Genomic DNA, 13,382 nt, shown 5'->3' with positions numbered 1-13,382 from the left:
AAAGCCACAAAAAAACTATCAATGCACACTTCATGAAGCACAAAAACGACATTGCAAATTACATCCACCATTAAAAATGCCGCCATTTCTCACAATGACTGTTTAGTATTAAAACGGTAGAGACACTGGCTCTGGTATTCACACCAGCCAAATTGGCAAACAAGCCCATGTACCTCCTATCGGCGCAGATCAGCGAAATTCTGCGCGAGATATCTAGCCAGAAGCTTGCGGCGCTTGTGCATTTCAGCTTGCTCGCAGACCTTCACTTGGAGGTAATGCCAGAAAAAACCTGCATCGATAGAAAAAAAAAAAACGAACATTGATGCAAGACAATGACAGGCAGCACAAAAAGACTGAAAATCATACTGCTAATACTGTGTCCTTAAACTGCGCCATTTTATAAAAGCTAAACACGCTTCTGCATGCTGAGCAATAAGAAGTGCTCTCTATTGCTGATAAAGTGCTTTTCACATTACTGTGCCTATTCAAAAACGTTCAATTTAAACGATACCTTGCAAGCCCCTTTCCACAGCGTTCCTGGCAATTCTGGAACAAGTCAAGCCATTAGGACTTAGCTCAGAAAATGTCCTTTCAAAATCAGTTTTGTTTTCATTTTTCAACAAAAACGTGATTTTTGACACGCATTTGCATCACATGGGTGCAGAAAGGGGAGTGGTCTTTGCGCGTCACTGCTACTAAAGAACAATGCATGCCAACCGTAGGTACTCTGCATCAGCGTTTGGTTTTTTATTATCAGGGCATGAAGGGTGAATCAGATGATAATTTTTAAACGTCAGGTTTGCAGTCACACAGTAATAACCCCTGAAATCGGCTGAAAATATCAAGCAGTGCCCGTTTGCAAAGTTACTTCACGATTTTAGGCAGTCTTATTGCCTTTGCGCACATTGTTCTTAGTTGTGTTGTAGTTCTACTTACCACAGGACCATTCAAACAGTTAACAACAGTTTCGGTTTTGTTTCTGCATCGCGAAATTCATATTTAGTGTTACTCTGCAGTTACTCAACTTCAAGCCTACCTGTCATGGTGCCTTGAGCATCCGCTAAACAATCTCACAAAAAAAAAAAGGATGCCACTCCTGATTTCCCCCCCACCCTAAAACGTTTTCTGCAATAAGAACTTCCGATGCAAGTCAAAAGATAACGCCCAGTCACCAGATATCAGTTCCGACGAAAAGAGCACTTCAAACCGGCTTTACACACCCCCAGCTGTCCGCCTGCCAGTTTCGTTTCCATACAAGGGTATCTCCAGAGGTCTAGTGCTGCTCCTTAATTGAAATGTCTATTCGGATGGAGTCTCCAATACCTTTTGTACTGTTTCATTTCAAAAATGTTAGGTGCGCTGCAATGCATGAGGCTCATAGTGCTGATCTTTATTATCGCACAACAGCTACTTGGGCAAAGTTTGCGGGGCACGATTTTAGTGCATTGCACCGCATTTCTGTAAGCAAGGCTACAATAGCGAGTCAGAAGGTGATGATAAACCGCAAGTTTGTTTTTAGCGATAACTGACAGTGAACGTCAACAAGCATCAACCACGGAGTTACGTTTTCAACTCCATGCATGTTTTTCCGCATCGCGTGCTTGTCCCGAATACTGTGCTGGCTGTAAATGCAGTCAGTCACTGACAAAATGTTTTTACGTCACACAAGGACACATTGGTGCCTCTGATAATGTCAAATCGCCAGATTTCTTCCAGGGAACCACCCAAAATTGCCCATGTTGAAATGCAGGTTGGACTTCACCGCATGGCACGGGCACCACGCGTGGTAATTTTTTTTATCTTAATTAGTTCTTACCAATGATTTTGCAGAAAAAATTTTTTTCTTGGACCCCTAAAAATCGGTCAATTTTCCAGTGCTAACGAGAGTTAAATTACTACAGCGTGACATCATACTCATAAAACTTTCCCCAAAGAGTTATATATGAGCCAGCTCATAAATCTCTAAGTAAAGTTAAGCAACGATAAAAGTTCAGCAAATTAAACACATTAAAAAGAAAAAGTGCCGATACTCCCTAATGCAAAATTTGCGCGCAGCGTGAACTGCAGTCTTCTCAGTCCAGGTGCGTAGTTGCCGTGTCAATTTAGACAAACTATCAATGCAGACAATCAAAAATGCCTCTGTTTCAGTAACTGACCATTTTGGATTAAAAGGACCCTGGAACACTCTTTAAACAGTGCCAGTAAACCTGCACAATGTTTAGATTACACTGCCAGGAATACCTGAGCCAAATATTACCAGTCCATGTGAAGTGGTGAGCACACAAATCGTGAAAGACGGGGAAAAACCAACCGCGCACTCTTCGCTCTTGGCATGGCCTAAACGACGTCATTGCGGCCATGGCTGTTCAATTGGCTGTCGCTGGTCAACTTTGCGACTCATTTCTCACATTTCTTGTGAGTTTTCGCCGTCATCGGCGCTGTGTACCAATCTCTTCTATGCCTAAACATGCACGCGCAGTTTGGTATTTCTTTTGCTGAGTGCGCACGGAGTTTGAGTGAAAAACTCAATACTCTCCTTTCAACGAGACCACTAGGCAACAATTGCTTATTGCTTCAAAAACGCTCTACCAGCCTGAGCGCGCGCTTGCAAGCAGGCAGCCATGCCTGCTTTTTTGTGGCACCAAACCAGAATTGACTCCCCCCCTCCCCCACGTTGCAGAGAATACTCCCCAGCCTATGATATGTCCAAGGACACCGAAGAGAACGCTGCAAGCCGCCCCCCTCTCTAGGAGAGAGCACACAGCTTTCGTTGCGTTGTCCGCAGTCGAGTTGAGAGAGAACAACTATGCGCGATTTCTAATCGTGCATAGTTTCGGTGACAGTAAAGGGCTTTTCATAATTCTTGGAAGGGCGATTTCTAGGACAATAGACTTTACCCCAAACTACATTCCGAGTAGTCGATGGCAAGTGCTGCAGGGTCCCTTTAAAACAGTACAGACACTGGCCTAGGTTTCCAGCAACCAAATTAGTAAACATGTACCTTCTTATTGGTGCAGATCCACGGACCCTCGTGCTAGATATCTCACTAGCACCATGTGTCGCTTGCTCATGTCCCCTGGTTCGCAGCCCTTCATCTGCAGGTAGTGCCAGAAGGGATCTACATCAATAGAACAAAACAATACATGTAATGCAAGACAATGGCAAACAACGTAAAAAGACTGCAAATTAGACTGCCAAAACTGTGTTTTTAACCTCTGCCATTTCATAGAACTAAACACAATGGCTCCACATAGATGAGCTGCGAAGCCGGGCGCAGTCGACGAAGTGCACGAAACAAACCACGTTTGTTCATAATTTGCAAGGCAGCATACTTACCAGTGGTTTTACTGAATTAAACTTGGACAGACTCGAGCTTTATTCTAGAAAACAAACATGGGGCTGTCTGTTTCCCTTTCTGTGTGCATAGCACACAACCCAATTTGCTCGACCAGTGAAGACACCAGACAGGTCGCATTTGGCTGTTCGACGTCCATGTGTAAGGCTCCACATGTAAGAGGGTGTGAAACCTATAGTTTTGCATGCACGACCTACCCTCCTTCCTCTGGTCCCCACATGTGCACGCGTAAACCAGCAACCGCTTATATGTGTGTGCTTAGCAAAAACGACAAGAGCAAGCGGCACCCAGAAAATGGCTTCACTGGAATAAAACCCGAAGGGGGGGGGGGGTTTAAAACACAGACTGTTTCGCAGTAAAACGAATGCTCCCCGTGCTAAAAAAGTGGTGCTTTTCTCAGTTATATTACTGCAGAGCATAACATTACACTCATAAAACTTCTCTCCAAAAGTATATGCCAGCTTGTAAAACTTTCAGCTAAAGGGGCCATGCAGACACATCACAAGTTTGGTTCATTCGAAAGATTGCCACGTTAAAATCATAGTAACACCACTTTCATCCCCAAATAAGCTATATAAACAAGGAAAAAGGGAATGGCCATGCAACCCACTAGCTCATTTCCCGCAACAGAACCTAGATATCCTATGTGCCCAGCTGTGCGATTGGCTGAGGCCGGCAAAAGCAAACGCAAATTAGGTACGGCTTGCAAGCTTTCCAAATGAGCTATTTGCGCATAAATGCAATGCATATTCATTTTACAGCAGTACGAATGGTGCGAGAAACAATAAAAGTACAAAATACACATAAGCATAGAAATATTGATGAGCACTGCTGTTGGTACTGGGCACACTATGCTTGTTGTAGCTGCACAGCAGTCCGCCGCTTTGGAGTTGTCTTACGTGACCCTGTTTGGCGAACATACCCCATGTTTTACAAAACAATTACTTTCTACAGTAGCAAAAACAAGCCAAGTTCTGGGACTAACAGAAAGAAAGCGTTAAACACCTACTTTCTTCACAGCCAGCGCCATAGAGGGCTCGTGCTGGTAGTGCCGCCAGGCTCGTGCTGGCGCAGCTGGTGTCGGGTGCTGGTGGTTCTGCAGGGCTCATGCTGGCAGGGAGCTGCAGGCCATGTCCACTCTTTTCACTCCCTGGAGAGGTGCCTGAGTCACATGAAAAAGTGTTGCACTCTTTAAACAATACGCAGTACAGGCAATCAGTTTTAATAAAGGCTGTGGCTAGCGTTCCGTCCAGACGGAACGATATACAAGTGCTAAAGTTCCGTCCAGACGGAACAGAGCGCTGCGGGTTATCCTTCCGTCCAGACGGAATACAACAGAGCTTAGCGTTTCGTCCCGACGGAGCCGGCGTGAAATGTGTACAGTTCCGTCCGGACGAAAGCAAAACCGGCTGATTAGACGCCCTGCTCCACCTTCAGATGTGGTGTAGGGGTTGCTCCTCGGATAATGGCAGTATTGTACCGGGTTCGATTCCCCCCGGACATGCTTAGTTTTTCTTTTTTGCGTGGTTGCGCCAGCGTTATGCAACAGCTAACTTCTTGCCCACTTTACAATTGACGCGGTGAGAGCAGTCGGTCTTGATTTCGCACTCAACCGGCTGCTCCGCTACCGCTCAAGAGAGCCAAGGCCGACGTGTCCATCGCCAGAGTTCCGATCGCCTCTAGTTGGTAATGGGGATTACTAATTAACGGTTCTTCTGGCTAGTCAATGAGCGGAAGCGGTTCATTCAGCTGGGTAAATATCAAGAACGACTGCCCTCGCTGCTTGTTGTGAAGCGGGGTTTTTTTTTTTTTTTGATGCCCGCGTCTTCTAGCTGCCTCACTCAGAAAATGAGGCGCGTCGCGCGCGGCAGTGGGAGGAGCCTGCGACTTGCGCCATTGGGGAGGCACGCGCCTCATGGCGGCAGTTTCGAAGCGCTCGACTCAGCCGGCTGGCTCCGCCAGCATAGACCGCCAGAGATTTTAGGCCACCACCCCGGCAGATACTGCATGGGCGCTTTCACTAGCTGTGCGGATGATGTTTTGTAGTACCGTTCTCGCCCAAAATTATAAGCTCCTTTACCGCTCAAGCAACTTCGTGCATGTCTTGAGCGGCATTTTGAGCGGTCGCTCGTGCTCCCGACACCATAGTTTCCCTACACCACTTCGCGGCCGAAGCCGCCGCCATGTTCCTGCCACTGGCCGCGCCGGTCGCAGCGTACCAGTGGTTCCGCTGCAGCGTCAGCGCGCCTGTGGCGTGCGCGGCGCATTTTCGCGGGCAGAAAATGCTCCGTCCGATCGCCTTCCTTGAGTTTTGTAGATTTTTACCCTACCGGTCAAACCACTTCTGCTCATTGACTAGCTAGAGTCACCATTACGAATCACCATTACGAACTAGAGGTGATCGGAACTCTGGCGATGGACACGTCGGCCTTGGCTCTATTGAGCGGTAGCGGAGCAGCCGGTTGAGTGCGAAATCAAGACCGACTGCTCTCCCCGCGTCAATTGCAAAGTGGGCAAGAAGTTAACTGTTGCAAAACGCTGGCTCAACCACGCAAAGGAGAAAAAAAAAAAAAACAAGCATGTCCGGGGGGAATCGAACCCGGTACAATACTGCCATTATCCAAAGCACAACGCCTACACCAAATCTGAAGACGGAGCACGTCGTCTAATCAGCCGGTTTTCCTTTCACCTAGACGGAACTGTACAAATTTCACGCCGGCGAACGCTAAGCGCTCAGACGTATTCCGTCTGGACGGAAGCATAACCCGCAGCGCCCCGTTCCGTCTCGACGGAACTTTAGCACTTGTATATCGTTCCGTCTGGACGGAACGCTAGCCACAGCCTTTAATAAATTGTTCCGCTTTTAAAGGAATTTAAAGTTTGGTCAATACCATTTTCAGCACGCACAAAATCGCAAACAAGTCATTCTACATAGGTGCAGATTGTCCTTTTATGAGACTAACAAGTCACTTTTAGGGTTGGGGCTGTATGAAAAATATAGAGCAATAAGTTGTGTTGCCTACTCATAGTCACATTGTTAGCAAGTCTGCTACAAAACATAAAACAGCATTGCCGTGTTCCTGCACTTTCACTGGAATTGCAGTTTTATGAATTTTTTTTTACTAGGCCTTCTCTTCCAAACAATCTCATTGTCAAAATCCTTTACAGCGAGTAAAGCACTTTCAACGGGCAGTAATTTATGCAGTGCCTGCAAAAAGGCCATGGCTAGCAACTAGATAAACCAATAGCTCAAAATCTTCGTATAGAAGCCACGTGACAAGGTCGTGCTGCAGGGCAGTTTTGTTTTCACCCACCCAAAGAAAGGAACCTGTTCAATCAGGCTGTAGGCTCCTTAGATGGTAATGCCACATGTTTGAGGAAGTGAAACCTTCCTGCAACAGTTGACATTACAGCCAACTAAGCATGATAGCAACTGCAGTATCTGGTACGTTGCTTAGCTCATAATAGTGATAAGAAGCCATGCACACAGATGGAGCATTGTTTACGCACTGGTGAAAAGAACTTGCCGGCCACTCCATGTTGAGTGATCGCAGCCCCCGCATCTCGGCCTCCAATTGCACGACCCTCTTCCTTAAAACTGCTACAGGGTCTTGGTCCCTTGCGGCAGCTCGAAGAATGATGTCGACCTTCGCTGATCTTTTCTCTGCCTTCGCAGTTTTTTTGTCTGCCTGCAATGAGAGGTCAAGAGATAACATGCCATACTTGTTCCGAGCCTCGTCCACCATAATGACACCTATTTAGAGCAACAAGCACACTTCAGTGTCATTTTACACGTGTTTAATGATAGTTATGAGGTCAACTTTCATGCAAATATTGACTTCCCCTAATAAACATACCTGAAAGCGGTGGCTATTCTAGCGCCTTGGCATTTATGTGCGTCATGTTCGATAAGAGCATTTACAAATAACATTACTGCAGTGGCTGCTGGCAAGACGGCCTTCACAGAAAAACCACGATTTCGAAGCTCGTACAGTCGGCAAAAGGCTTGTCTATAACGCGCAAGCGGCGTGCTCTAGACTGCGCGCGAGACACTTAGTGAGAACGCCTGGTTTGACACCGGTAGAATGCGAGCATGCGCGACCCGCATCAGCGCGACGGTTCTTTCCCTTGTCGCTGTGCCCGTCGCCTTCAATTCCGTACCTTCTTTCGTCGTGAGAAGCGCTGCCTGCACTGCCGGGCCGGGAAACAATAGCGGAAATGAGCGATTGGTAGTAGAGCGTTGGCTGCGTTTAACTACGCGCAACGCTTTTTTTGCGGCGCCCTACACAATTTAGACAGGAGTGTTTTCCTGTATGCGAGACAACGAACGACAATAGCAGAAAACGCATCGCTGCCGGTGTTTTATAGTATTATTATTATTATTATTATTTAAAAATACCTTACAGGCCCTTGTTGCAGGGCATTGTGTAAGGGGGGTAACAAAGGGTGAGTGTCGCGACAGAACTTTAAGGGAACATCAAACTTTGAATGAACTTTGAAAGAACGGAACAGCAAATAAAGAGAAAAAGAAGAGAATGTGCAAAAAAAGTCACTTGAAGTGACACATACATGGGAACATTGCAGGTGGGAAGAAATGCAAATATGCGCAATACAACTTAGTAAAAAACACCTACTACACACGATAACTAGTAACTAGATATCGGGCCGTGATCGCTTGCACAGTGCACTGAGTATTGTGGCGTGAGCCCGTCAGCAGTGACATGCAAAGCCGAGCCCTGAAACCGGACAGTGGCGCTCACGGGACTCATGCAGCTATTGGCGGAACGATAACGCAATGAACAGCTATGCGCCAAGGCTAACGCAGACGAAAAACTCGCACAACGAGCGTTAAGGCGGGTAATCTCCAGTTTTGTTTCCCGGCCCGGCAGCGCAGGCACACAGCGCTTATTACGGTAAAAGAAGGCGTGGAAGCGAAGGCGACGGGTGCAGCGAGGAGGGACACAGCCATCGCGCTGATACGGGCCTCGCATGCACACATTCTACCTATCTTAAACCAGGCGTTATCACTACGTGTCTCCCGCGCACTCCGGAGCACGCCGCTCGCGCGTTAAAGCCTTTTGCCGACTGTACAGTCGGGGACTTAATTTTGCAGACCACGCGAGCGCGTGGCAAAAGCCACCGATGCGCGCTCTGGAGGCCCGGCGCCTGTTGTCGAGACCGGCGCGGCGCGCATGCGCGTCCTGTTTTACTCGCAGGCACGCCGATTTTCTCGCTTCCTGCAGAGGTGCTGCAAAGGTCACTCAAGCACCGCATAGCGACGCCTTTGTACCATTCTTTTCTTCACGATGGCACATTTGGGGCCTAACGTGACGATTGCGAGGGCTTTGGCGTAAGTGCTCCTCGCGTCCTGATAAACACTTGCGCGGAATGTTTTCTTCTTTCTTTGTTTCTTTTATGCTTTATCATGTATAGACGATGATACTAGCGGCTTGCGAAGGGCGTCGCCGAATGAAGCGCGTACGAAGCACAGTCTCACGGTACCGCGCTACCGACGACTAAATGCCAGCTGTATGAACGGCGAACCTTTATTCACCTTGTTCATTTTGTAATTTGCCCACTTAACATATATTTCAGTTCGCTCTCCGCTGCACATAAAGTAGGCGATTTGCAAGTTTAATAAAAGAAATTATTTCGGTGTTTTTGCTACCTACTTCATTACTTGAAAATTATGCGTACCGATATAAATTGTCTGTTCGTTCTGCGCGTCGGCATTATTCAAAACGACACCTCGGGTTCTCATCGAGGAACGCCATAACATTATTCACTACTTTTCGCCGTGATATTAATTGCTACTTAGGGCCTTCCGAATACTTTTGTCACTTATGAACGGGTGTTCAACCACTGAAAAACAATCAGCTCCTGTTTGGTTGTTGACCCTGTCCTTCCGCTCCACTGGGCATCTGCAAGGTGGCCCTTTTCTGATGTCGGCAAAAAGTGAAAACGCTCAAGTGTATTCGGGATTTCGGCGCATGCTGCACATCCCCAGATAATCAAATTTAATCCGAAGCTTTCAACTACGGCGCGCCTAATCGCCTGTGGAGAATCCGCGCGTTAAAACCTCATAATCAATCAGTTCAAGCCGACCTTGAAGAATTGCTCCGGCCTTGGAGAAGTTTATCCCCGCATGCACGAATTCGACGCCTAACAGCACTCTTGATCTATTAGTAAGCCGGCAAATGTCCCTTTGAAAAAGGGTTTCTCAAAAGTAGCGAATAATTTTACGGCATTCAATGGGAACCCGAGGTGCCATTTTTACGAATGCGACGGGTAGAGCGAACAGACAATTTATATGGGTACGCATATCTATCATTTTTAAGTAATGAAGTAGGCAGCAAAAACACCGAAATAATTTCTTTTATTAAACTTGGAAATCGCCTACTTTATGGGCAGCGGAGAGAGAGCTGAAATATATGTTCAGTGGACAAATTACAAAATAAACAAGGTGAATAAAGGTTCGCTATTCATACAGCTGGCATTTAGCCGTCGGTAGAGCGGTACCGTGAGACTGTGCTTCGTACGTGCTTTATACGGGTCGCCGTTCGCAAGCCGCTAGTCTCATCGTCGATACACGATAAAGCACAAAACAAACAAATAAAACATTCCGCGCAAGTGTTTATCAGGACGCGAGAAGCACTTGCACCAAAGCCCGCGCAATCGTCCCGTTAGGCCCCAAACGTGCCATCGGAACGAAAGGAATGCTACAAACTCGTCGCTCTGCGGTGCTTCAGTGACCATCTCAGTACCGCTGCAGGGAGCGAGGAAATCGGCGTGCCTGCGAGTAAAACAGGACGCGCATGCGTGCCGCGCTGGTCTCGACAACAGGCGCCGGGCCTCCAGAGCGCGCATCGGTGGCTTTTGCCACGCGCTCGCGTGGTCTGCAAAATTAAGTCCCCGCCTGTACGTGAGAATGTGGCTTGGCGACTACTCGACGCCGACACGAAAATGCAGATGAATTCCTAACCCGACTAACTGGTAGCCAGCACAGTCCTGAATAGAGCGTGTTACGTGGAAAATGTGCAAGGTGGTAATACGAGCCATTTTCTTCGGCGTCGGCGCCATATACTGTGAAGCGGATCTCCGCGCCTTCCGACGGCACAGCCGGCATGCCGATATTCATTCCTTACTTTCTGCGGTAGTGGCAGATGTAAAACTGCTAAAAAGCGCTCAGACACTGTTATGCACAATTTAAGGGTAAGAACACTTACCGGTCATGTGAACGATGGTGCCGTCGAATAATCTTCCCGCGTCTCGCTGTCGCCGAGCCAAAACACTTCCCACGCCACGCTCGTAGTCGTCGACGTCCACCACAAAAAAACTACGCTCGTCCGTAGGCCCAACGACTTCTCTTCTACCTTCCAAAACATACTGAACGAAAACGTTACACGGTTACGTGCATACGACAACGATCGACCAGCGCAAGAAAAGAAACGCGGCGTAATGTCACAGATGGTAATGTGCGTTGCCATGTGTGTTACAACAGTGAGGGCTGCGGCTACGGCTGGCTACGGCTTCAGTCGGCCTATATAGGCGGCGTTGGTGGATGCCAGAAGATGAAGCCGATGAAGCGATACATGAAAACTCAATCATTTTGGTTGTAATAATGAACATAATTTATTAGCGGGTTACAAACCTCTTGATAAAAATTAGCACTGTATTAACCAGTGATAGCAGCTTCCAACTTCAGCACGGTTCTTTCATGTGTTATCACAGTCTCACAGTCACACTGTGGTCACACCATAGCACACACATCATTTTCTGCACCGTGTTTCTGCACTGTGCTCGGCCACATAATGTGTGCGCTGATTCTCTTTTCTTTTTGCAGTGGTCGGGGCTGCTTTAAGGCCCAACCACATGCAGAGCACTTTCGGCGTTTTCTCGCGTCGACGTCGTCGCCAGAAATGCACGGCTACGCGAGCTGACGCCCGAGCGACGCCGATGTCTACGCTCGCCAGATATCGGCGTCGACGCAGCGCGAGAGAGCATCGGAAAGCGGGCGACAGCGTCCGTCTTCGCGTGGTTTGGGGGCATTCCTTTCAGCAGAAAACAATCGATTTATTTTTAACTTGCGGTATTCGGTTGCCTTGAGACAAATTGCCAGCTATTTCTGTTCGCAAGCGCTTATCCATTTGTGGCTTGTTCGGCTTTCAACGGGGAGATCGGGGATCTGCGATTTAAATAAGGGAGCTCTGGCTACATCGCATCCAGTATAAGCATAATGTGGCTTGTCTGCAAGATCGGTGCGTGACGAGCAAGCGTTATCAACGCCAGAATTCTAGCGGCGCATTCCCTTCCATTCGTAGCTCCCGTGGCTTGCGCTGACCGGGGATGTGCGATAGCTTTTCTTGACTCAAATGAGGGACCTGTGGTTACATCGCTCGTAGCACTAGCATTATCGTCCTCGGCTCCAAGATCGGTGCGCAAGAAACAAGCGTTACCACTGCTCAAGTCTCTCAAACACGACCAAAACAAAACACATCCGACACTATTTGTGGGCAGCCTCGTTTGGTACACCGAATTCTCAGTGCCTCCCTGTCTCCTTGTGTGGTCGAGGGGTTGGGTGTCGGACTTTCGTTTTGAAGTCCGTGGTTCGAATCCTCAAAAAGCCCCCTTTTTTTTTCGGCGAGGGTTTGATCAGTTTTTTTTTTTACAGGGTACAGTCAGGGTGCCAGAGTACCTTGCCTTTTAACCTACAAATGACGTTCGACGGTAACCTCAGTACCAAGGCAGCGCTGAAATTTGTTTTGCTTACACTTTGAATTCATGCACCTGCATTAGGTACATAACATGCAGGTTAAATCAAGAAGCAACTAAAGCAGTTTTGCGAGGTGCGTCTTCGTTTATCATCCTATCTTATTTTGTTCAGATTTGACCATGATGACTCGAGATACATTGCCAACATACTTATATAGCAATGAATAAATATGCCATGTGATTTTCTTTTTTGCTAAAGCTAAAGTCTTGATAATTGCAGTTCAATAATCGATAATAACTGCTCATAAACGACTTCAACAGGATGGCAATTGACGTCCAGCAACGCCCGCTGACGCAGCTACTGGCGCGCGACTTCGCCGGTCTCATGCGGTTGCTCGCCCTCTCCTGAGGGCCCGCGCGTTGACGCCGAACGACGCCGACGATCGCGCGACGCGTGATTTCGCGTCCATGTGGTTAGGACTTTATTGTGGCTGCTTTATTGATTCTCTTTTAGTTTTGTCATTGGTGCTTCACCTGTTCGCCTGCTGCCACGATGTGGGTAGGTGTGGAGTTTGGTTTCAGCTTTTTTTCTCACGTACAATTTGGTTTTTATGGAAAGAAACTTCTTGGGCGTTCGCACCTTTTTATTTTTTTATTGGCTGTGAGTTGCGGTGTCGGGTTTAGGGCGATATTGTGTGTTTCATTTTGGTAGTCGTCGTGTTACAGCGAGCAAAATAGTAAACTCAATTCTGCTCCCGCGTCCCCGGTTTTTAAATTGGAAGTTTCATTTCGTCGTTGATTCTGTGAGCAGGAAAGTGGTAAAAATATTCTCTTTCATCGCAAGAAATAACCACATAACAGCTTTGCAACTGCAGTTGCAAAGCTGTCCTCATGACAGAATTATCTTGTTCGACTGTTGGCTGTTGTGTAGACAGATTCATGTATCGCGACATATTTTGCCACGGCAGCCGCATCTGTAGTGACGACAAGAATCTGCCGTCACGACAGCCGGCTTTGCTACTACAGCATTTTTGTCGTGGTCCTGTTGCAACTACAGACGTCACGACAGCATTTATGCCTCTGTAGTTACTACAAGATTCTGTCGTCCCGACAGCCAGCTTTGCTACTACAGCATTTTTGTCGTAGTCTTGTAGTAACGACAGACGTCACGACAGCTGGCTATGTCACGACAGCATGATGGCTGTCGTGACGACAGGTAGTTCTGTTGGGACTACAGGAATGTTTGTCGTTGAGAAGATTGACTCTGTCGTTACGACAGAAATGTGTGTCGTAACAACAGAAAACTTTGTCGTAA

General features: G+C 47.5%; 1 protein-coding gene across 3 annotated transcripts; it reads right to left on the bottom strand.

Annotated features, from left to right (window-relative positions):
* Positions 1-274: 274 nt before the first annotated feature.
* Positions 275-10,785, bottom strand: LOC144165796 (uncharacterized). Of its 3 annotated transcripts, none has more exons than XR_013321519.1 (5): positions 7,517-7,713; positions 6,866-7,044; positions 4,365-4,517; positions 3,002-3,118; positions 275-289 (listed from the first exon to the last, which is right to left on the bottom strand). XR_013321519.1 is itself a non-coding variant. In XM_077695573.1 (4 exons), the coding sequence occupies exons 1-4, from the start codon at positions 10,586-10,588 to the stop codon at positions 3,006-3,008; spliced, it is 435 nt and encodes a 144-aa protein (XP_077551699.1). In that variant the 5' UTR covers positions 10,589-10,785; the 3' UTR covers positions 2,991-3,005. The 3 variants fall into 3 exon arrangements, 1 of the variants encoding a protein (XP_077551699.1); XR_013321518.1 differs by lacking the exon at positions 7,517-7,713 and adding an exon at positions 7,213-7,360; XM_077695573.1 differs by lacking the exons at positions 275-289; positions 7,517-7,713 and adding an exon at positions 10,582-10,785 and having other exon boundaries at positions 2,991-3,118; positions 6,883-7,044.
* Positions 10,786-13,382: the final 2,597 nt, after the last annotated feature.

This window comes from Haemaphysalis longicornis, unplaced genomic scaffold (assembly GCF_048455015.1).
Source record: "Haemaphysalis longicornis isolate Haplotype H1 unplaced genomic scaffold, Haemaphysalis longicornis Haplotype H1 scaffold_15, whole genome shotgun sequence".
In the NCBI taxonomy this organism is placed as follows: domain Eukaryota; kingdom Metazoa; phylum Arthropoda; class Arachnida; order Ixodida; family Ixodidae; genus Haemaphysalis; species Haemaphysalis longicornis.
This window is presented reverse-complemented; position numbering and strand designations above follow the sequence as displayed.

What these genes read in the sequence shown, in the direction of transcription:
- LOC144165796 (XM_077695573.1), bottom strand. An exon ending in CACTCAACATGGAGTGGCCG is followed by an intron (nt 4,518 to 6,882) that starts GCAAGTTCTTTT and finishes CATGTGACTCAG; the next exon opens with GCACCTCTCCAGGGAGTGAA. An exon ending in TGGCGCTGGCTGTGAAGAAA is followed by an intron (nt 3,119 to 4,364) that starts GTAGGTGTTTAA and finishes CTATTGATGTAG; the next exon opens with ATCCCTTCTGGCACTACCTG.